Source organism: Furipterus horrens, unplaced genomic scaffold (genome assembly GCF_987537825.1).
Source record: "Furipterus horrens unplaced genomic scaffold, mFurHor1.1.pri manual_scaffold_8, whole genome shotgun sequence".
Classification (NCBI taxonomy): domain Eukaryota; kingdom Metazoa; phylum Chordata; class Mammalia; order Chiroptera; family Furipteridae; genus Furipterus; species Furipterus horrens.
The window spans coordinates 1,456,032-1,479,352 of NW_028327178.1; the positions used below are offsets into that span (position 1 = coordinate 1,456,032).

The following is a 23,321-nucleotide window of genomic DNA, read 5'->3' on the forward strand; positions in this document are numbered from 1 at the left end:
GGGGCCGCCGGGCAGAGGTGCCCATGACCAGGGTCGCCTCCAGTGCTGCCCAGGCTGGGCTGTCCCCGGGACTGGGCTGGCTCTGGGGGTGTCTGCTGAGTGTGGGGGTCTCCTGTCCGGTGACATCACACAATCCAGCGAGGCCCTCGACTCGGCCGCAGAGAGGCCTGACCGCCTTGCATAGAATGTTCCAGCCATGGTGGCTGGGGCCTCCAGGGCCCCAGAGGTGCTTGGTGTGGCCTCCGGGGGTCGGGGCCGAGGAAGGGGACAGATCCCTCCCGTCTGCCCAGTGCAAGTGCCCAGGTCTACCCTGGGAACCATCAGGTTAAGATGCAGCCGGCAGAGCAGAGGCCCCTCACCCAGGTGGGCGGCCGGGCGAGGCGGGACTGCAGCTCTGCCTGTCACCCTGCAGGGGGGACCCGAGTGGCAGAGCTCCTGAGCTCAGGAGGCTGAGGGGTTGCTGTGACCTGCAAGCTCGTAACACTGTGCTCCCAGGTTTCTCATGGACCTCTTACCCTGTGTTCTGTTTCTTCCGGCCAGCGGAGTGTGGTGGAGTAACACGAACCTGCATCTTCGGTGTGAGCAGGATAGACCCTCCGAACGGTGCCTTTTAACTATCAGCTCACAACAGCAACTTCTGAGAAAAGGAGGCTGCTTAGGGGAAGAGAGGCCTGTGGGAGGAATTTAAAAAATCAGTTCCCTCGAACTTGATCGAGCGGCTCTCAGGGGCAGGGGACCCCTTGCCGGAGGGCGGGGTTCCTGGACAAGCCCAGCAGAGGTGGCCTTCCCGTGAGTGAAGGAGGGACCGCCCTGCTGATGGCCCAGGTGGCCGTGCAAGTTTGCAACGCAAAGTGAAATGGATTAAGTCCTCAGAGCAGGCTGAGAGCACAGCGTGGGGTCCGGTGGGGTTCCCAGCCGGGCTGCAGGTACCGGGGCTCCTGGGAGCCCGGCCACGGTGCCGGTGAAACGCTGCAGCTAAAAGGGCTTGAACTTGGAATTCGTGGAGGAACCCTCCCTGTTAAAGCAGAAAGCGCGTTGGATAGAAATGCGACCCTTGTGGGGCTCTTCCTTAGAGCTCCGAGTTAGAATTGTATTCTTAAATAAAACCTCGGATTTGCTCCAGAGCTCAGGCGAACCCTGAGGGGCAGAAGGGGACCCTCTTCTGTGGTTTGTTTTGGCCCCGAGAATCGTGGCAGAGAACACGACGTGGACCAGGGTCGTCCGCCGGGAGGCTGCTCCGAGTCTGGAATGAGGAAATTGGCGGCCTCTTCTAGAACAAACGTTTTTAAACAGCTGCTGGTTTCTAGTGACGGCCTCGGGCACACAGAAGACCCCCTTCCCCACTTGGGTTACCCCTGCTTCCCGAGGACCGTACTGCGCCCAGTTTTCCTAGGAGATTATTTACCCAGTGAAGACTGTGTGTCGTATTCGTTTTTACTTTGTGTTTTCATTTTTAAGGGAGAATAATATTCAAGTATTTGAAGTGACTGTAAGCATTTAAAACCTATCTAATTTTATTTTGAATTTTTTATGGTGGTAAAATATGCAACATAAAATTGACCACTTTCATGATTTCTCAGTGCGCCGGTCATCGCGTGCCTCGGTGGCTGGCGTTAAGGGACATTAGCTCACAGAGACACAGGCCGCAGTCCGAGGTGCCGAGTCCAGCGTGATGTAACCCTTTCAGGAGATAAAAATAGGAAGCGAAGCCTCGGTTCAACCCCAACGTGAAACTTTGTATTTAAAAATATTAACGTCCCTGGTCAGGAGACTAAAGTGACCATGACCCCTTTTATCTGAAGTGTGGATCCCCGCCCTTGGCCCCACCCAGTAATTGGGCTTAATTTCTCCCTCCGTGGAGACAGGGCGGTGCTCCCTCTGCTGCAGGGAAACCGTTGCTGGGGTGTCGGTTCTTCAACGCGGAAGGGAAGCTGTGCGCTCTGACATCACGGCTGTGTCTGGCGACTGCCCGCTCTGTGTGGCACATATCCACGGGCCTCTCCTACAACGTATTTTTAAAAAGCCCACTAAATATAAAGATGGAATGAGTGGAGCTTTCTTAGTAATATTAAAAATATAAAAACCAGGACAGCAGGCCCTTAATAAGAGTAACAAGTTTGGGTGTAATTCTGGGCCGCTGACTTCAGCGCCCACCAGCCCCGCACCGCGGCTGCTAATTTTATGTTTTGCCGGGAGGAGGAAAACGCTGCTCCCGGCCGGGAAGACGTCAGCCACTCTAATTTGACAACATCGGTTATTTATGTTCAGGCTCACAGAGCTAAACATGTGGAAACACTAACTTCATTTAAAAAAGGCTCTGACAGGGCGGCCCGTTGGTTAGAGCATCGTCCCCACGTGCCAAGGTTGTGGGTTCAATCCCCGGTCAGGGTGCAGACGAGAAGCGGCCAATGAATGCATGAATAGACGGAGCCACAGATTGATCTCTGTCTCCCTCTCTCCCTCTCTCTTTTCTCTCTTCCTTTCTTCCTTCTCTAAAATCTATAAGTAAAAAAAAAAACAATAAATAAGAAAAAGGTTTTAAATGCCTTTAAAATCAGTCTGGGAAGTGGAGGAGGTCGCCACACTCCCCGGCCTGGAATGCCCTCCCAATGTGTCCTTTTTATCAGCATTGCCCGTCTGTGGCTCACAGACATTTGGGTACGTGAGGGGGTACGAAGACAGTCTGTGTACCCAAGACCCCCCTTCTCCGAGGGCAAACCGCTGGGCTCACGGGAGCATCGCCCCCCTTGGTGCCTGTGCGCTGGCGGGAGCGTTTTTGATGCAAAACGGCTCCTGTGAGGGTTTTTGTAGGCCGGGGCCCTGGGCGTGCCCAGATCAGCAGCCCGGAAGGACGTGGCTCGTCTTCACGGCGGTGTCTCTGATCGCAGAGAAATAAACACCCTTCTGTGGACGTGGGAAGCGGGTGCCTGGTCTCACGACCTTTCTCGTCCGTCAGAGTGAGCTCCAGTGTCTCATTTCCTCTTCTGTGCGCCCCGGGAACCTCCTTCACAGGGGACACGGGTGTCCGTGGGCGCCGCGGGTCTGCTGCAGGTGTCCTGGCTTCTCGCAGGGGTGTGGGCCAGCTGTGGAGGGGCAGGGGTCACGCCCTCCAGCGATGACCTTGGGCTCCTTGGGTCATTGCCTGGGAGGCGGGCTGAGGGCTTCCTAGACGTGGGATTGGCTGCGTCTGGGCACAGAGGCACCGGGGACTGCGTGGCCTTGCGTGGGACATGCCTGCAAGGGTGGGAGCTGCCGGCTTCTGCTCGGACGAGGCTCGGACTCTAAGTGACTTGATGGGCCACGTTGTCCTCAACAAGGTCGCGGATGGAAGAAGCAGAACCTAGACAGGGACCCTGGTTTCGTGGTCCCGGCCAGCAGCTCTCGCTAGTGCTCCTGTCACCTGCAGCCGTTGGGGACGGTGGGGTCATTTCTGCCACCGAGGTGCTCGGTGTCTAATGGGGCAGGAGGTCTGGGGTGAGATGTCAGCCCAGCCACCCGCCTGTGAGTGACCTTGTCTGCCCGGGTGTCTCAGAGACGGGAGTGCGAGACCCACAGTGCCGCGGATGCTGCCCCAGTGCTTCTGCACTTCCTCCTGGGAAAGCAGGGCGTCCCTGTCCCCTGCCCGGTGTCTCCTCGTCTCCTGTTGGCCTTGGGACTCGTGGGACCGGCTCTCCAGCTCCTTTTGGTCTTTCTCTGGGGATAGGACTTTGGGGGCGTCCAGTCCTGAGATTCCCGGAAACACTCACCATGGCAGCGAGGGGCTTCTCCACGTCCACATTTGTCCACCTGGCTCCGGCCCGTGTCCCCGACGCTCCACAGCCCTCCTGCCCCCACCCGGGCGTAGGCTGCACCCCTTGCCCGGGTTTGGAGTTGGGCCCCCACTTGTCTCCTCTCCCCAGTGGTTGTCAGTCCCCGGACCTGCCTCCTCTCTTCACTAGACCCTCCCGGGGTGCCCCCTGCAAATGGAATTATCCCTCGGTTGTGCATTCGTCTGGGCCGGCCGGCCCATGGGTGCTCACGGGGCCCCATGGCCTCCTCACGCGTGCTGGGTGCATGAGCCTGGTTTTACCACTTGACGGCGTTCTTGTTCACTGCCTCCCCCGCCTCCGCGGGCGCCGGGCACAGTCTGGGGCCGGCACTGGAGGGAGATGTGGACGCAGGGAGCAAGCCCTGCTGCGGGGGTGGGGGGCTCACGGGACCCCCGCAGCGCAGGGCACCGGGGCCAGCGCGTGGAGCAGAGGCACAGCACGTGCTGTGTGCCAACGGGCCCGTTTCTTAGCAGGACCCTCATGGTAACAAGAGTCATTAACGCTGTAAATAAAATATATCACAGGCGCTGGAGTTAATGTTCGCTCCCCGAGGCCCTCGGTAATTTCCGTGCCCAGTCACGGGGACGTGAGAAGTTGGGGGGAAAAGTCTTACTTCGTCAGGGAACACGTGCACGGGACACCGGGGCTGGATTTTAATTCCAAGTTCCTTGCTTTTTTCCCTTTGGAAGTTCGGATCGGGGGTGTGGTGGGCAGAGGGGAGTGTGGGCAGAAGAGGGGGTCTTTGTGCATCCTCTTCTGCCTTTGGGGCCCCGCCTGTGCTTCCAGCTCGCGGGTGCTCTGTTTTCCTCCGGTTTCACCGGGGCTGCAGCTTTGGGGGGCTGTGGGGGGGGGGTCAGCCACCAAGGTGAGAGGCTGTGAATTGCGTCGCGTGAGGGGCTCGTCTGCTTAGTTCACTTACTTCCCCGTCTCTCCAGCTCTGCTCCCTGTCACTTGTTGGATGATGCCCCTAAGCATACGACGGCACGCGGCGTCACCGGGATGCTGCGCCGGAGATTTCCTCTTCCTGCATCGCGGTGCCTGCCCGGACGGCGGCAGGACCCGAGCCCTGCTCAGGCGCAGGCCTGCGCCCAAGGGGAGCGGCCCGCCGAGGGGTCTTTAAGTGAATTCATGGGGCGACCTTGGTGGGTGAACCCACAGCTTCCTGCGTGCGACTGGGTCACGCCACCTGCAGGCGGCGTGCTGAGCGCACACCCAGTCAGGGCTCTCGCAGGGATTAAGCAAAGGAACCCAACCCCACCCAGAACAAACAAACACAGGCAGACACAGTTAACAGCTCGGTGATTGCCGGTGGGAAGGCGGCTGGGGGTGGGGCCGGCCAGGGGGTGAGGGAGGCAGATGGAGTTTCCTTGGCTGAAGCATGGCTGCCCAGGGGGCAGACGATCTGTGGTGTTTGCCCCCTGTCCTGTCAGGTGTCCAGGGGCAGGACGCTGTCCCCGAACCCACACGCCTCGTCTCAGTCCGGGAAGAACGAAGCCAGGGAGCAGCGTGTGCCTAGTGTGAAAAGCCAGCCCTGGAAGCACCGAAGCAAACTGCCCAACAGCTGGTCGGTAATGGGCAGCTGGTGCGTCGTGCCGAGGGCACCGTCCGTGCGGCCTGGCGGAGCCCTGTCCTGGCGGTCACCCGGCGGCGAGGGAGGCGCGGCGGGCGCAGGCACCCGCAGAACGCAGCGCCGGGGCCGGGTCTGACCTCTGGGCAGGCTCTCGGCGCCTCCCACATCGCGCAGACCCCACGCCCTCCCACACCCCCTGCAGCGTCCCCAGCCCGCGGGGAGACCTGCCTCACGGCGGGAAGGTGCGGGGCCTAAGGAACTAGGAGAGGGAAAAGCTAAAGGGCAGCTTCTCAGCCGCTCTGTGTGGCCAGGACAGGCTGGTACCCCCCTGTCACCCGCAGGGAGGTTGGGGCTCGGCACCCCGGTCCCGGTGGCCCTGGGCTGTTCCTGGAATCCTTCGGAGACCCCCAGCCTCCCGCCAGAGACTCCGTGAGTGCTGGGGCTGTCGTGTCCCGTGAGCCGAGGGCGTCCCGCTCCAGAGCCTGGGGGTGAAGACGCCTTGGCACGTGAAGAAGGCAGGGTTACCGCGAGGGCTGTGTCAGCGGCTCCTACCTCTGTTCTCACTGTGACGAAGGGTGTGACTTGGGACTGAGCAGATGAGCCCTCACCGCCGCGGAGGCTCAGGCGGCGGCATGTTTGCCTTTGGCTTTCAGGGATGTTTGCAGGTGACGCTCCCGAGGCTCGCTGTGGAGTCCGTGGGGGCCTCCGCGTCAGGGCTGAGCGCGCGCATGCGGGGACTGAGATTCAGGGGGAATACCGCCTTCTGACTGCTGGCTGTCTGGGACGGCACGGGGGTCGCAGCCCGACACCCTGGCTGACGGTCTGCGTCGTGGATTCCGCTGGCGCGGGGCGAGGTGAGCAGGGCTGCCCGCGGGCCTTGCGTTTGTGGCGATGGGCACAGGGCGTGCTGGAAGGGCTGGCCGTCGGTGGCCACGTGTCCGCAGCGAGGACAGCTGGTCCGGGTGAGTGGGGCTGACGCAGTTAGGGGGCCACGCGGGTGGTCTCCGCCCCGGACCAGTGCTGGCACGGCTGTCACTCCGACGGGACCGGAGCCCCTGTCCCGAGGGCTGACTTCGCAGGCTTTGGCTCGTCGCTGCCCCCGGGTGCTTTTATTGACTCTGCAGACGTCACTGAAGCCCAAGTCGTGGGCATTCGCATCCACTTCTTTTCTTAAAGAAAAGCCATGAGCCGGCTTTTCTTACAAAGGCGATGACTCGAATAAGAACGTCGCTCATTTCTGACTCGGAGGGGCTGGTGGAGTTCATTCCTGGTCGCGACAGGCAGCTTTGGGGGGGGTACCTGGAGGGCCTTGTTACTCATTTACATGCTCCCCGGAAATGTGGGCCAGACTCCCTGCGAACCTGGTGTCGAAGCCCCTTCGCCGAAACAGTTGTTACCTTGACCTTGGCGTAGCTGGAGGAGAGTCACGGCAGTTGAATAGTCACAGGAAAGTAGCTCATCAGGAGCAGCTCCTTGGGAAGGCTCCCCTCTGCCTTTCCACGACCCCAGCGGGTCTCAGGACCTCCCCCAAGAGACGGGTGTCAGCAGGCCCGAGCCCCGTGCTGGCGAGGAGACTGTACTTCCATTTTGATTACCCGGGGAGGCTGGGTGGAAGGGGCGCGTCTGCATACGGGGAAGCTGCCGCTGCCGCCCTGGGCAGGAGGGTCCCTGGTCTCATGCCTCTGGCTGTTTCTGTGCTTCCACCCACCCGTGTGTGGGGCGTGTCCGTCTGTGTGGGCCGCAGGGAGGGAGCGGAGTTGGTGTTTTGGGGCGGGTCTCCCAGGAGCGGGTCACTAGTCTGTCCGCCCTGTGTGGCTGGGGCACGCGCTGACTTGCACGTGGTTTCTGTTTCTGCTGCAGCGGACGCTCTGGGGCTCCCCTCTGCTGGGCTCGCAGCTCCGCGTAAGGAGGTGGGGCGGCCCGTCTTCTTCTGCCCCAGCCGCCTGCGCTGTCGTTCGTGTTTTGTCCGGAGGAGTCCCCGAGTTGCAGAGATGGGCGGGTGCCGCTGCTGGCCACGCAGCCCCGGCGGAGCAGGCCCCGTGGTAGTGGAGCGTGGCCGGCCGCTGTCCCGAGCAGCCCGGGAGGTCCTGAGGCGCAGAAACCCCCCCAGACAGGCGTGGGGGCCCGGAGGGGAGCAGTGCGTTTGATGTCAGCGTGAGGACGTTTTGAGGCGGTGCTGGGTCAGAAGAAGAAGGGTTGTGTGTTCTGTCTCTGGATTTGGAGACGAGCCGTGACTCTAGCGTCAGGAATGGGGGACAGAGTCACCTGCACGGATGACGTCGGCACCTGTCTCTGCAGGTGCGGATGCCCAGGTGTGCTGCCCGCCGGCGACCTGCCACACTTCATAGGGTGACCTAGGGCTTCTCACCTGAGGGGCGCCCGGGACCCCCGGTGGGCGGAGGCTGCGGGCAGCCTTGTCCACGCACCCCCGTGGGCCACACGGAAGGTCCTGTCTGCAGTGGCCGGAGAGGCAGGACACAAACCACGTTTCCTGGAGGAAGCCGTGCTGGCGACCGGTGTCCCCTTAGAAATGGCCTCCGCCCGGTTCCGTGGCATCGCAGACCGCCGCTGGCGAGTCTGGTTCCATGGCTGTGAAATCGATGCCTGCGCCTCTGTTCCTTCGAGAAAAACGGCAATAAATCGCCACTGGCGCACAAGGAGACAGTAGCACCACGCGCGTTCGGGGTTCTGGGACGTGTGTCCTTTCCTCTCACTGTAGCCTTTTCCATTTTTTAGGGATTATTTTCTTGTGCTCGGGCACCTAGACTGTGGTTATGCAAATCTAGAGACTTGCTCGGACTGGTAACAGAGCAAAGTGGCCCGCTGTGTTGCCTGAGCTGCTGGGCTGACGCACTAAGTTGAGAAAACGGGGTCCATCCGATTGTGCCCCAGTTTTTGCCACTGGCCTGAAACCTGCCGTGCCTTCCTGGGTGTGGGTGTGGGCTCTCGGAGGGTGATGGGCCCCGCATGGCCGATGGCGACGCTCTGATCGCACGTGTGGCCCCGATGTGAGTTGGGGTGCAGGCCTTTTACTGGGAGGTTGCAGGATGTCCAGTAGCATTTGAGTGCCAGTCCAGTGTCATTGACTGTGTGGGCAAGGCGTGTCCCCTGCCGCCTGGAGGGTCATGCTCGCATGCCAGGGTGCAGTTCAAGCCCCGTCCTTGGTTCTGAGGGTTGTGGTTTGGCCGTGTGTCCCAGGGATGATGTCCTGCGCGTACATCCGTGGGGGAACCTGCCGTGTGCAGCAGGCTGACGTGAGCACGTGCTTGTGTCCCTCCAGGGACCCAGAGGCCGCCCGGCTGGTGCTGCTGGCGGCAGTGACCTGGGAGACCACTTGGGGCTGTTCCCTGCCCGAAGGACACACCGGTTTGTGTGCCTCTGCATTGGGCGATTCACACTTTGATTTGTGGGTGGCCACCTTGTTCTTCATCGTTGACAGATGAAAAGCGGTGTGATTTGGGGGCCGTCCATTGAACAAGGCCCCCGGCGGGCTTCCTCCCCTGGAGACGTTGGGCTGGCCATGACCCTGGGGTCCCATTGGCGGACAGGGTTCCGCCCGCACAGCTGAGGGGGCATAGCTGAGTGAGCTGTCACAGGGACGAGAGCCGCGTGCTGCTGGCCTTCGTGGAGGGACAGAGCCTGCCTCTCAGGACTCAGGACGGGGTGGGCTTCGTGGACCCCGCTTGAGGGACCGCCCTCGTCCTCGGGGGTGGGACTGCAGCGGTGGGGGTGCCCCGAACGACAGGCCCGTCTGTTAGGGCTCTAGTAGCAGCTCATTTGGGTGATGGGCTGGGAGACGTACTTCGGAGCTTCTGCGTTCCATTTCCCGGAGCCGCGCTGCCGGCGTCGGGCTGCTTTCTCCCCTGCAGATGTCTGTGCTCACGAGGGGCCCGTCCCGCGCATCACCGGCGGGTCCTAAAGCGGAGTCTGTGGGACGGACGTGCGCCGCGTGTGTCCTGTGGGCTGCTCGGCACGTTCATGGGAAGGTGGCCTCTTCACCAAATAGGCGCTTCGCTGTTGGTCTCAGCGAACGCTGCCTGAGTCGTGTTCCCGGGCCCGACGGCCTGCGCTGTGGCTGTCCAGCCCCAGGGACTCAGGAGCAGGCCTGCCAGCCGTCCCCGCGCTTCAGCCCCTGCTCCCCGCACGGCCGCAGCAGGCCCGAGAGAGGGCACCCAGGGCTGGTGTGCGCTGTGTGCTTGGACGGGCGAGGAGCAGAGGGCAAGGACAGGGACCGCGGGGACAGAACGAGCCCGTTGTCACGGTGCCCACCCCCGCCATGCGGACTCACTGTCGCCTGGACCTCGCGGGGCCCAGACGGGGCACCCAGACAGTGGCTGGAGCCCGGTCACAGTCCTCGGAAAAGCGTTCGCAGTGAGCGGTGTGGCTGCTGCCCCCGCTCTGTGGCCGCGGACGGCACTGTGCCCGTTCCGGCCGCTCGGCCCCCACAGCCCGGCCGGCTGACAGCGGGGAGGTTTCACGTTTGATGCTCGTCCTCTCTGGGGAGGGCGTGGGGGTGGGGCTGGGAGCTTTGAAATGAAAAAAACATGCCTCACTGTATTTAATATTTACAAAAAAACCACAAAAACCAGATGCCTTTGCTGGGTCAGATGCTTTTGCAAAGGAAAAAAAACCCTTTCTCATTTCTGCACGATCCCGTCAGGTGTAGCATGTTCTTAACTGGCCTGATGACAGGGAAGCAAAGTGGGTTTTTGCTTGCTGATGCTTCTTTTGTTCCTTTCAAGAAGTCTAGTTGGTCTTTTCAGAAGTCAGAGCCTGCCGTGGATGCCATTAAGTGCGCCTGGAGATGTATTTTTAGACAGGCCGGTGGGAGACTCCTGGGGCCACGTGACCGCGCGTTCTCGAGAACCCGCTCTTTGTAAACACGGCCTGAGGGCGCCCCTCCTTGGGAGGCCCCACTGGCCAGCTGCTTTCACGGTGCCGCGCGGGCTCGCGGTAAACTGGGCCACCTTACCGTTGTCCCGGCAGTCACGGGTCGGGAAACTGTAACGGGCTCGGGTGTGCACGTGGCGCAGTGACACGCGGGGGGAGGCTGGGTGCTGCTGGCCTGCGTGTCTTTTTCCCGAGTTGCTTGGTGTTTGTAGGCTGGCAGCTGGACTCTTACGTGATGTCTTGCGGGGGTGCCGTTCAGCAGTTCTGTGGGAATGGACTCCGCGCAGGGTGTCAGTACAGACAGTGTTTCTACGCCATTGGTTAGAATCCGGCAAAACTGACTATTGACGTGTCTGTTTTTCCTGCGTGTGCTCTTAGTGCAGGGATTTGGGGGCCCTGGGTTCCGTGCTGAACGGGACGCCGGGGAAGGTAATGTTTAACAGCCCGTTTATGGTTCAAGGCACCCAGTTCTCTCTCTGTGTTCTCGGGCACACTTCTTCCTTTCACGGGGTGCAGGGGACGTCCGGGCTCTTTCACGAAGAGTTCTGAAGAAAGAGAAACTGGGAGATAGGGGTTGCCTGCGGTCTGCCTTCTCGTACCGGGGCAGGCGTGTTGGCTTTGGGTGAGGGGCTCGGAGGAGGCCGGCGGGCGTGCTGGGGGCAGACACTGCCTTCGCCGGTGGTTTATGTGGAAGCAAGTGCAGCTCCTTTCCAGAGGTAGATTTCAGTTAAAAAATGTTTTGCAATCAAGCAATGGAAATTTCAGAAGGATTTGTCCAGTAGACGGGGAGGTTTCACAGAGCACGGAAATACAGTGAGTTTCTCTGTCTACACGTGATTGTTTTCACTGCTGCTAGCTGAAAACTAAAAGTCATTTATTAGATACTGAATTGGCGATAGTTTCTGCACTCTTGAGTTCAGGGTCAGTCAAAAAAAACCCATAAGCCACTTTTCAGTGAGGTTTTTCCCCCTCATAGTTTATCGGAGCCTTCTGGTCTTCCATGTTTGTTTTAAAAATAGAAATTGATGAGCCTTTGTTCTCTCCGGTGTTCCCCAAGTTTCCAGGGTTTCTGATTTACTCAAAACGGCTTTAAGCGCCTCGGTATGGAACGTGAAAGCGTCAAAACAGAAAACTCACGGCTTTCGCGGTTCACAGACCGAGGAGTTAGCGCTCTGTTCTGTTCTCTGTTTGTGTGAAAAGCTGAGCAGCTTTTTTGTTTGTTTTGCTTTGTTTTTCTTTTTGGTTTTGTGAAGTTTACTTTTTTAGGATCGGTAGACTGGTCACGTGACTAATGGAAGACTTGGGAAATGGTGAAAAACAGGAGGTAAGACACAGGCATTGATTTTGGGGAGCAGAAGAGAACCAAGGGAAAAGACACGTCTCTGGATATAAAAATTCCTTATTTCCGCACGGATGTCTCCTTACGTTTCTGTAACTCCTTCACTTCGGATTTTTTAGGACATCCCTGGTGGCTGGGGAAAGCCAGTTCCCGCCCCTGCTGGTTTCCCTGTGGACTTGCTTCACCTGCCCTGTGCTTTTCCCCGAAAGGTCAGCTCTGACTCCCAAACTTGGCACTTTAGGAAAGGGCACTAGGGCAGCTGCTGTAGTCATGTTAATTTATTACTGTATTTTTCACTCCATAAGACGCACTGTTTTCCCCCCAAAAGTGAGGTGAAATGTCCGTGTGTCTTACGGAGTGAATGCTGCATCACAGGCCATGATGTGTATGACCTGGCCTGTCAGTGGTGGCGACAGCTGTTAGAAGAGGAAGCAGCAGGCCCACACGGAACCCCTGGGGACACTTAGGGGTCCCACTTTACTGCTGAATCTCAGGGCGTCCAGTCAGTATGACGATAGCAAAGAAAGTGATATCAGTGATTGTGAGCAGCTGGGCTTCATAGATTCTGACACCAGCGACGATGAGTTCTTGGGGTTCCCAGGAAACCAGAAGAGCACTTGACCCTTCAAGTCTCTCCTCATCTGTTAATGACAGTGACGATGTTCTCAATATGCTGTTGACTGCTGTTCACTTTCCGTGGTTGAAATATTGTTATATTTTATTAAATATCCTAGCACACCATTTGGTTCAGAATATTTTTTTTCTTGTTTTCCTCCTCTGAACCCAGGTGCGTCTTATGGTCAGGGGCGTCTTACAGTGCGAAAGATACAGTAATTGATACTTTCCTTTGGAAATACAGCCTCTGCCGTCTGCACTGCCCGTAAACAGCCTTCCGTTTGTACCTTCTGTCTGGAAGATCTCTTTTCTCCTGAACCCGACGTTTCTTTGGGTTCTTGGCAGACGGTGGTAAACTTCGCCCAAGGCACCCGACTCGCGGGGTAACCTTGCGGGCGTCCGGCGTGTGAGCCCCGGCGCTGAGGCGGCGGCCAGGCGGGGGTGCAGCAGTGAAGCCGGTCTTGCCGACGCGGCCTGGAGTCTTGCAGTCCAGCCGGTCAGTGGTTACCCAGCGGCATGGAGGACTCACGGGCTGCTGTTTGCTGGGGATTCCTTGGAGCTGTTAAATCATTGAAGGAGGCCTTTGTTTAAGGAAGTGGAACTTTGCACCTTCTTGTCCCTGGTTCACCCGAGACTTACCTTTAAGATGCTCTCGGCAGAAATGTGGAGGCACATTGTTCCCTAGCCGTGGGGGGGTGGGGGGGGACTCTTAGAGGGCGTGTGTGTGCGTTGCTTGGGCCCCGGGAGAGTGGGTTGGTGTCCTTTTTTTTTTCTTTTGTGGGGGAGGTGGGGCGGGGCTTCTTGTGAATGCGGCTGATTCTGGTTGCCTGTGTTCATTTCTCCCTATTAGCGTGGAAATGGAGTTTGCTCATAATGGGTTATTGATTGGTGTGGGCGAGGTGGCCGCAAGGCCTCGGCATCAGGGCCTCCCTCGCCGGGCAGTGAAAGGGTCACTTCACGGAGCCACGGGACCCCGGGCCGGGGCTCTGAGCCTGGACTTGTTCCTCTCGGGCAGACTGGTGTGTGGGGTGAGGAACTCCTCATTGTGGCTCTGGAATGTCTCCCTGTTTGTTCCCAGAAGAGGCTTTTGTCTCGGCGCTCGATAAGCTGGGGCAGGATGTTAATGATGCGTTTTAATTCGTGGCTCATAATGCTACAGTGTAACCAGCAAACCCCGCCTCATTGTCTGCAGGAGAACAAACCCCCAGTGTACTGTGGCCTGCCCGTGGCCGGGTCCCTCTGGAGATGCGCTGCCACCGAGCTGGGGACTTCTCTCTCGCGGTGCACCTTGCTTCTGGGAGCCTCGGGCCCTGTCCGGCCATCTGAGCCCAGGGTGGCCTGCCTGCTGCGAGCGGCCCCCACCTCCCACCCCTGCCCCTCCCGCTGCCCCGCACCTCACAGGGCCTCCGTTACCCGTGCTCCGCACTGAGGCAGACCCTCCGGGACCACCGCCCCGGCTCAGACTCTGCTTGTTCTGCCCACTGTCCCCAGAAGGTGACCAGAGTGGGGAAGGATGAGTGACCGGCGTCAAGGAAACCAAAGCAATTTCTTAGTGCCATGCAGTGGTTAATGGGTGCACTGGATCTACAGACAATACCCGCTAGAGAGGCCTGGAGGGCTGTGCAGGCTCCGTCCCCAACCGGAAAGGCAGGGAAGCGGGTGCAGGACCCTCCCACCCACGCGGCCCTCCCTGCCCCCCTCTGCCTGCTGGGCCCCCCAGGGTCACTTTAAAACACTTGCTTTGTTGTGAAAATTACCCTAAATGCGAGCAGTCAGCGTTTGGATTCCCTTTTCTGGGTACCATTTTGGGAGAGGTGGCTCTGATGCTTTGGGGGAGCAGTACCGGGCCGGCTTGGCGTTTGCTCTGTGTTGGCTTACTCTGCAGAGCGGCAGGTGGCAAGACTTTCTGTAGATCCAGAAACCGGCTTCCTGTTCCAACATACAGACTGTTGTACCTTTTCCTCGACAGCACCGTTTCCCTGGTCGGAAAAGGGTTGTTTAAAATATGGAAGAAACCTCCTGGTGCAGGACAGCGCCGGCCTCGGGAATCGATGGGAAGGGTCCTCAGGGCCGCCCAGGTGCCGCGGCGGACATGGGCGAGCCTCGGAGACATCGGCAGCTGTGTCTTAAAATACTGCTTTTTCTTTCAACTGGTACACAGTATTCAGACGCTTTTAACTTTCTTTGAGTCTCACACCGGAGCATTAACTAAAGGAACTTCCCGAGCTGCATTGCTTAGAGACCCTGAGCTGCCTGGGGGCCTGGGGGGGGGAAGGGGGAGGGGGAGGGGAGGGGAAGGGGTACAGGGAGGGGGAGGGGGAGTGGCTGGGTGGGGGAGGGGGCCTGCCAGGCTTTCCCAGAGTAGCTGTGCTTTTAATTGTGTTTCCAGGTTTGGAAGTGGCAGTTATTTTTCCTGTTTTACACTTTCTTTGTGAAAAGCTTTCCAAACTCCATAAAATTAGTGAGAGTAACTGATGCCGGTCCCATAGTGGGCCTGCTTCCTCCGGGGGCCCCTCCCGGCACGCCACGGCAGGCTCCAGACCTGAGACCGTGCGCATCATCCGCCTCACAGAGCCACCTCGCTCTCCGTGGCCTCTGCCGGCCAGTCCGCAGGGAAGCTCGCTTCCGTGCAGTTCTGCTCCGGCCGTGCGGGTGTGTCTGCCTGACTGATGGCCTAGCTGCCGGGGAGGGCGCGGTGGCCGCGGTAGGAACCCGCTGTGGTGGGGCTGTGGGACCAGGGAGCACCCTGGGGCGTCGCTCCTCAAGCTTCTGTTCGTGTGTCCTTTCGGATTTATCAACCCAGATACTGTCATTCTAGTGACGGGGCCCGTTTGGACACTGCCCTGACATTTCGCTCACTCTTTTCTACGCTCATTAATTCCAGTGCCCTATGTGCCCGGCCCGCTCATGGCCTGCCGGACACCCTACCCCGCTGGCGTCCATTTGAGCCTCACAAAATACAGCCGTCCCTCCCTATGCTGCGGTTCACTTATCGCGGCCTCACTGTATTGCGGGATTTTAAAAGATATTACATTTAATTATTTATCGCGGATCTTTTGCTATAACGTGGGATTTTGCGGTGCTCCCGACCTGCGCTGCTGTCCTGGCTCCGACCCCCAGGGCAGGACGCTGCCTGGTCCTAGACGGGATGGCCCGTCAGGCAGGCGGGGTGCTGCTCATGGACGGTCCCCTCTGCACGAGGATGGGGCCGCTGAGGAGGTGCCGCCCGGAGCTTTGGTGACATGCAGCTGCCTCACATCACGGAGTCCTGGCTCTTGGCACCTGACACCTGTGGAGATGCCCTCTGGGTGTGAGGGACGCCCCCTGAGAGCTAGCGGCTCCCAGGGCCCACAGGCACCCCTGGGTGTTGGCCGTGACCCCACAACTGCCACCCCTGAGGGCGCGGAGGTGGGGTCTCTGGATCCCACCCAGAGCTGCCACGCGGCTCTGAGCAGTCCTGACTCCCCGTCACGCAGCCTTGGTGAACGGATGGAGGTTCCAGTCGGGTTTTCCCTCCGTGACTGTGCGTTCCTTAAACTCTGAGGATTTTTATACCCAGACGAGGTCACTATGTTAAATGTACGTAGTATGTTTCATTCATGCTCTTGTATGTTACACAATATTCAGTGCTTTGGGGATGAAATTGGCCCTGGGATAGAAGGGGATCCGTGCAGATCCTCCGCCTCATAAAATCATCACAAATAATACAGTCACCGCAAACTGGTGCGAAGACCAAAACCGCTTGGAAAAATAATTTAAGTGAGCATAAAAGGTCATGAAGAGGTGTTCCAGTGGGCCTCCTTTGTTTACCCAGTTTTAGGGGGATCTTTTATTGACTTACGTGGGTGGGGTCACTGCTCGGGCTCCCTGTCCCGTCAGGAGGCCCGGGCGCATCTGTCGGCCGGAACGCGATGGACCACGGAGCTCAGCGCGGCTTCCTGCCTCTTCCCAGGGTGGCTGCTCAGACCAGGTCGGCCCCTTACGGGCCTGGGCCACTTGCGAGCCTGGAGCTTTCTTGAAAGATGCTTGAGAACCCCTAATTCCAGCTAAGATTTCTCTGTGGGAGGAGGCGTTGGGAGCTACAGGAGGCCTCCGTCCTGGACGTGCCCACAGCCTCGGGGAAAGGGGAGGAACAGCCCTGTGCCCGGAATCCCCGCTCCTTGGGGGCGTTCGGTGTTGCGCCCTGCGTCCCTCCACCCCGTCGCCCATGGTCCCGTCTGTGTCTGCTCCCGGGCGCGGCGGTGGGATGGGCAGCCTGCATGAGGAGGGAGTCGCTGCCCGAGTTCTTCCGGGAGAGAGCCTCTCATCTTCAGACCCCAAGTGTGCATCCGTGGGTCTCAAAACCAGACACGTGTAGCTCCTTCGCGTCCTGTAGACCCCTGGGCACAAGGTCTCAGTGTGCGTGAGGTCGCGGGGCTGTAAAAACACGGCTCCTTCCGACGCGTTACAGCTTTTGTAAAGGAAATAGGCCCGTCTGGGTGCCTCTTCGTGTGAGTCTGGGCACCCTCTGAACGAGCAACTCCAAGACGTCTGTTTAGGGGGGAAGATCTACAGCTGGGTCCCCGGGGAGCCCCGGGGGCCTCTCCCTCCCTGTCCCAGGTGTCCCACGCTGTCCCGTGTGTTCTGGTTGGCTCACTGGCTGTCTGCTGCTTCTCACAGTCAGGTGCAAGCCCTGTTATACTTTTCAGTGAGGGCTTCTGAGGCCCGTTTTGTGGTTAACAGGCAGGCGTGCGGCTGGGCTTCCCACAGCGTGGAGGCTGGTCTGCTGTACACGGGGGGCACCCGCCTGTCCGTTTCACTTGGCCTGCGCACAGGGTGCTGGACACGCCCAGGTGCGTGGAGGCCCTGAAACTGACAGACCCCGCGCAGTGTGATGTGCACTGTTACTGGGGAGAGGGGGCCCCCGACCCTCAGGAGGGCGCTGTGGGCTCTGCTCTGACCTGTGGAGGAGTCGGGCGGCTGCCCAGCCTCCTGGGGTCGCAGGGTTTTCTGCACCAGGACACAGCCCTGCAGCCAGAGTTTGGGTTGCTTTTGGGGGCAGGACAGGTGAGTGCAGGCGGACAGCGCAGGCCCGGGATGGGACGGCTCACTTGCCCTTGGCCGGAGCTCTGCCCCCCATCTTGGCCGCCACCCCCTCGTGTCTCCTGGCCCCTCACTCCCACGCTCCCCTCCTCCTGTGGTCATGTCCCACCCACCTGGTGCTCACAGGCTTCCCTGACAGACTTTATTTCCTTTTGATAAAATTATTTGAGTGCACACGCATTTCCATTGGCTTCTTTTAATTATTTAACATGATTGTTATGAAAGCTTAATGGCTTGATTATTGATCTTCGAAAGGAAAGCATTTTTGTACACCGCTGGGCTTTTGCTGGCGCCTCGTTTCTTCAGTTTGGGCCGGGCCGGTATTTTTGGGGCGGCCTGTGTGGAGCACCCCGTGGGTGCATGTGGGAGGTGCCTGTTCCCGTGCAAACCGCCCTCCTAAGCTCCTCTGTGTCCCTTCTGTTCCAGGTGCCCGCTGCCCTCGGCCACGCTGTCTGGGTAGGACATGCACGCGGCGGCGGCAGGTGCGTGTCTGCAGCCGGGAAGCAGGAGGCTCCTCTGACTATGGACAGATAAGACCTCGTCCCGCAGGCCTGCCCGACAGAGAGCCGTGCCCGCGATGGAGCGCAGCCGGGAGGCAGAGGCGGAGGCGGAGCTGCGGCGGGGCCCCGCGCTGGGGGGCGACAGGGCCGGGCCCCACAGCTGCTGCATCTGCGGCAAGAGCTTCCCCTTCCAGAGCTCCCTGTCGCAGCACATGCGCAAGCACACGGGCGAGAAGCCCTACAAGTGCCCCTACTGCGACCACCGCGCCTCCCAGAAGGGCAACCTGAAGATCCACATCCGCAGCCACCGCACGGGGACGCTGGTGCAGGGCCACGAGCCCGAGGCCGGAGAGGCGCGCGTGTCCGAGGGCCTGGACGGCTGCACCAGCCCCACCAAGAGCACCTCGGCCTGCAACAGGATCCTGAACGGCGCCGCGCAGCTGGACGGTGGCCAGACCCTGCTGAGGGGCGGCCGCAAGGAGGCAGAGGGCACCCCTGGCACTGCAGAGGACGGCCGGGCCGCCGCCCAGTGCTCCTTCTGCAAAAGCAAGTTCGAGGGCAAGAAGGAGCTGCAGCGGCACGTGCACCGGGCGCACAAGCCCTTCAAGTGCCGGCTGTGCAGCTACGTGACGCTCCGGGAGGAGTGGCTGCTCAGCCACATTGAGAAGGACCACATCACCGCGCAGGGGCCCCGCGGCGAGGCCTGCGCGGAGAACGGCAAGCCGGAGCTGCCGCCCGGGGAGTTCCCGTGCGAGGTGTGCGGCCAGGCCTTCAGCCAGACCTGGTTCCTGAAGGCGCACATGAAGAAGCACCGGGGCTCCTTCGACCACGGCTGCCACATCTGCGGCCGGCGGTTCAAGGAGCCGTGGTTCCTGAAGAACCACATGAAGGCCCACGGCCCCAGGGCGGCGGGCAGGAACCGGCCCCGGAGCGAGCTGGACCTCATCGCCACCATCAACGACGTGGTGCAGGAGGAGGCGATCGTGGCCGGCCTGGCCCTCTACGAAGTCTGCACCAAGTGCGGGAACCTGTTTACAAACCTGGACAGCTTGAATGCCCACAACGCCGTCCACCGCAGGGTGGAGGCGGGCCGGACGCGGGCCCCCGCCAGCGAGGGGGCGCTCGGCCCCGTGGACCCCCAGCAGCTCTTCCTCCGGTGCCTGAACCTGCGCCCCACTGGGGCCGACCTGCCCGCGCTCGGACCGGCCGGGCGGCGGGTGGCCGAGCTGGACCCGGTCAACAGCTACCAGGCCTGGCAGCTGGCCACCAGGGGCAAGGTGGCCGAGCCGGCCGAGTGCCTCAAGTACGGGGCGTGGGACGAGGCGCTGGCCGGCGACGTGGCCTTCGACAAGGGGCGGCGCGAGTACGTCCTGGTGAGCCAGGAGAGGCGGAAGCGCGAGCTGGAGCCGGGCGCGCCGGGCCCCCCGCGCAAGAGGACAGGTGCGCCCGGGGACCCCGCGCCCGGGCCCGCGGACCCCCGGCCAGCACCCCGCCCCAGCCGCCGCGCCGCGCCCCCCGCAGGCCACGGCAAGTCCTCCGAGTGCTTCGAGTGCGGCAAGATCTTCCGCACCTACCACCAGATGGTGCTGCACTCCCGGGTGCACCGCCGCGCCCGCCGCGACCAGGACGGCCCCGGGGACCGCGCGCCCCGTGCCCGCTCGGGCTCCCTCAGCGAGGTGGACTCGGCCTCGCAGCCCAGCAGCCCTGGCTCGGCCTGTGCCGTCACCGACTCCCCGGGCTCGGGCCTGGCCGAGGAGGCCGCGGAGGAGAGCGGAGAGGAGGACGCCGCCTTCCCGGCTCCAGGTGAGCGGGCGCGGGCGCCTCGGCTCCGGGCGGCTGGTGGCTGGGTCCTGGGCAGCTCAGGCCCAGGTGTCCCCTGCCCGGGCAGTCCGGGCTCAGGTGGCTGTGCACCCAGGTGGCCGGGATGCAGGCAGTCCCAGCTCAGGTAACCCCATGCCCCGGTGGCCCCACGCCCAGGTGGCCCTGAGCCCAGGTATGCCTGGCTCGGTGTCTTGTACCCAGGAAGGCCTGCGCCCCAGTAGCCCTTCCCAAGGCATTTCTGAGCCCGGCAGGTGCAGGCCCGGCGGCCAGCGGGCTCAGACTCAGGTGGTCGGGGAGCCCAGGTAGCCCCGAACCCAGGTGCCGCGGGCCCAGCAGCCCCATAGCCGGGCGGGTCAGGGCCCTGTGCCGCATAAGCCTTGCCCAGGCGGTCTGGGCTCCGGTAGGCCTGCACCGGGGCGGCCCCGACCTCGGGCTCCTCCTGGCTCAGTGCCCGCACGTGCTTACATCACCGTGTCCCTTTGACCCATTGCGTTGTTGGACTCTGGGGCGTGTCCGGTCGCTAGGCCTCAGGTGGCAGCCCCCCCGGGGGCGTGTCGTCCCTCCCTGTGCCGTCCCAGACTTCACAGGCGTGCACCCACCCTCTCCTCCGCCCCTCTCCCCGCTGCACCTGCGGCCGAGTCGGAGAGTCACTTCCCGTCGGCGTACAGTTATAATTAATCTCCCTGGACTCAGGTGACCCCGGGGCTTCAGAGGCGGCTAATTGGCAAGGATCGCTTTCCAAACAGCAGCTCTGTAAACATTTTGAGGTGCTCGGCCGACTTCGTTTTCCTGGGTGTTATAAATTGTCAACATTTTGGTGCTTCTGTCTTTCTTGTTTTGTATTCTGGGGAATCCTTGCAAGTTATAGAACCTGTAACTTCCTCCACGTCCCCTTCTCCCTGAAAACTGGGTGATGGATGTTGCTGTCACCTGAAGGGTCAGGGTGGTGGCATCCTAGTCGCTGCGGCAGGGCCACGGAGGTTGTGTGGGAGGGAAGCACCCCCCATGGGTGTGTGGACACGTGGACGAGTACGAACCCGCCGTGCGCGGCCCGCGCCTCCGTGCGCTGCTCAGTCACGAGTGGTGGGAAGGAGCAGGAGAGGCATCGATCCCTGAATGTGCAGCGCTGGTTCCCCGAGCTTTTCCTTATCGATGGCTTTGATCTTCTAACCGTTTGTCACGCCAAACCTGGGGAATCCAGCTGTGCTCCACGGGTGGCACTTGAGGTCTCCTCCTTTTTAAGTGTTGACAGCTAGAGGTTTTACGTGGTCACATGTCAGGAACACTGGCTGCTTTCTGGGGCACGGATAACATATTAGGGTAGCTCCGAGTCTCATGTACCTTTTACTTTGAAGGCAAATATTTTTAATACTTGGAAGAGCTCTTGGACCTGACCCCCACCCGTGGGGATGGTGCTCAGAAATGACGAGCCGTCAGCCGCTGGGGTTGCTGCTCCGGCTGTCACGTTGCTGCTTCTTCCACAGAAGCCTGCGTCCTGGCAGCTCTCGTCCTGAGTTCTAATAAGAAGAGCAAAGTTGTGAATCAAGTTCAATTACTTTAACATGTTACTGGGCTAGACTTAAATCCTCTGTTGAGAAAGTTACCAGACCCGAGTAGGAAGTCCACAGAAAGTAATTCCGCTCATTAGGGAAGGGGAACACCACTAATGTTTATAAAAGTCGACCTCCCCAAACACAGAGCAGGGTCAGGGTGCTTAGAACTCATCGCTGAGGACAGTGACTAGGGCTTCAAGTCAGCAGGCCAGAGCAGCCTCTGCTCAGGAAGCCTGGGGACAACTTAGGGATGGCGGATGCCACCGAGCACGTCTGGAAGGATCTGCCTCGTGTGGTGCCTCTGTCCTTAGAGTTGGTGCCTGAGGGCGGAGCCCCCTCTGCCGGCCCTGCCCGGTGCCGGGGCCCATCCCAGGCGCTGAGACCTGCCTCAGTGCAGAACGCCCCAGGGCCTGTCTCCTCGACCTGTCAGCGTGTGTTTCCGCCGAAACTTATGTGACTGCCCCCGGCTTGGACCCCTTGTTATTCTGACGTCTTCTGTCCCATCACACGGGTAGCCCACTGAGCTCCCCCTCTTTATTTATCTTTGGATGGTCACCGCAATGGAACACTAGTAAAACCGTCTTCAGTGACGTCGCGTGAAATTGCAAGCATGTGACTGTGTTTGACCCAATCAGACGGCAGATAGATGGATGGCTCAGCCTAGTGAACGAAAGGGCTTAGGACAGGGGTCACAGCATCGAACGCAGTCGGAGGAATTATGGGCAGCGTTTCAGAAAGAGACAGTGTGGTTCTGGAAAGGAGAGAGCCAAAAGGGGAGAATCGGGGCTCGGGCAGCAGGTCCGTTTCGCTGCCCTCCCCCCCCAGCGGCATTCCTGTGCCATCACACCCAAAAGAAGACCCCGCCCCCATGTTTGGTTAGAAAAGCCTGGCTGGGCACATGCTTTGCCACTGTCCACCCGTCCCCAGTGGCTCACTGGCCAACGGGGAAGGCCGGGCACAGCCACGCAGCCAGCACGCAGGGTGAGCAGCCGTGACTGCGCCTTTGCAGCAGCGCACAGTCATGAGGACAGCCCAGGGGACATGTTTCTATACACCCACCTGCTGTAACAGGAGTCGGCGTGAATCTCGCTTAGGAGTCAGGGTGGGCGTGCAGGGTGGGCCGCTGGTGAGGAAACTGGGCGGCGGAGCTGCAGGTGGACGCAGGGCAGGCACATTCCAGATCCCAGAAGAGCGTCCCCCAAACACTCGCAGGCTAAGCAACCCCCGCGCGGTGACAGCAGACGGCGTGGCCCCACACTGCCCCGAAGACTGAGGAACGACTTTGCTGGGAAGAGGAGAAGTACGAGAAGAAATCCCTCCTATTTCACCCCTTTCCACTGTAAAACGCAGCGGACTGCCTAGGAAGGGCCCTCAGGGGTACTTGACCGTGGCGGACAGGATGGCCAACGGTGCGGTCAGGCACCTTAGCAACGGGCCCTGGCACTCGGTCGGCGCTGTGCGCATGCAGACCCGGTGACGACTGTCGTGTGACGCTGCCGAGCCCTGTGTGCGCTGAGTGACCCGAGGAACGCCGTGTGACGGTGGGAACAGCCCGTCTCCCTGCGTGTGGTTCTGCAGACGCTGGTCACCTGGGCACGGCGTGTGTGCCCGTGTTTGTGTGAACAGGACACCACGTCCCCTGCCCTTCCAGAGTGAACTGATCGTTCCGTGAAAGACACCAGGCTCTAGAGACTATGCTTTGGGACTTTCCCCTGTCACCGAGCGCCGCCCGGGGATCTGTGTGCCTAGTATTTTAAAACAAACCCCATGCCAGCATTTTGCCTTGCTAGCAAAATTCAAACACATGGTTTATTTTCTCCCTCTTTTACTTGTGTGTTGACGTACAATAGAGTCATAGGATTTCGAGCTGGGAGAGGCGAGCTCAGAGGTGTTTACTGCACCCCCACCCCAACTTACCAGGGAGGAAACTGAGGAGCAGGGCAAGCTTGACCTGTGCCCAAAGCTGAGGGGGGAATCGATTCCCCGAGGAGCGCGTGGCTGGTGGAGGACGTGTGAGCCCGGAGCCTGGATTGTAATTTTTTTTTCCCTGTGCTGAGTAGCAGTGTGTCTTCAGTGAGTTCTTCAGTCCAGTTTCCATGGTGACGGTGTGGGGGCTGTGGTGCCCGTGGAGGGGGTGTTTTA

General features: G+C 60.4%; 1 protein-coding gene across 2 annotated transcripts in view; it reads left to right on the plus strand.

Annotated features, from left to right (window-relative positions):
* The window catches only part of ZNF516 (zinc finger protein 516), a 78,234-nt gene that overhangs the window by 17,348 nt on the left and 37,565 nt on the right, over positions 1-23,321 (plus strand). For both annotated transcript variants that reach the window (XM_090285381.1, XM_090285380.1), the window contains exon 2: positions 17,732-19,608. In XM_090285381.1, the coding sequence (XP_090141507.1) occupies positions 17,883-19,608 (1,726 nt within the window). In that variant the 5' untranslated portion in view covers positions 17,732-17,882. The remainder of the gene's footprint in view (positions 1-17,731; positions 19,609-23,321) is intronic.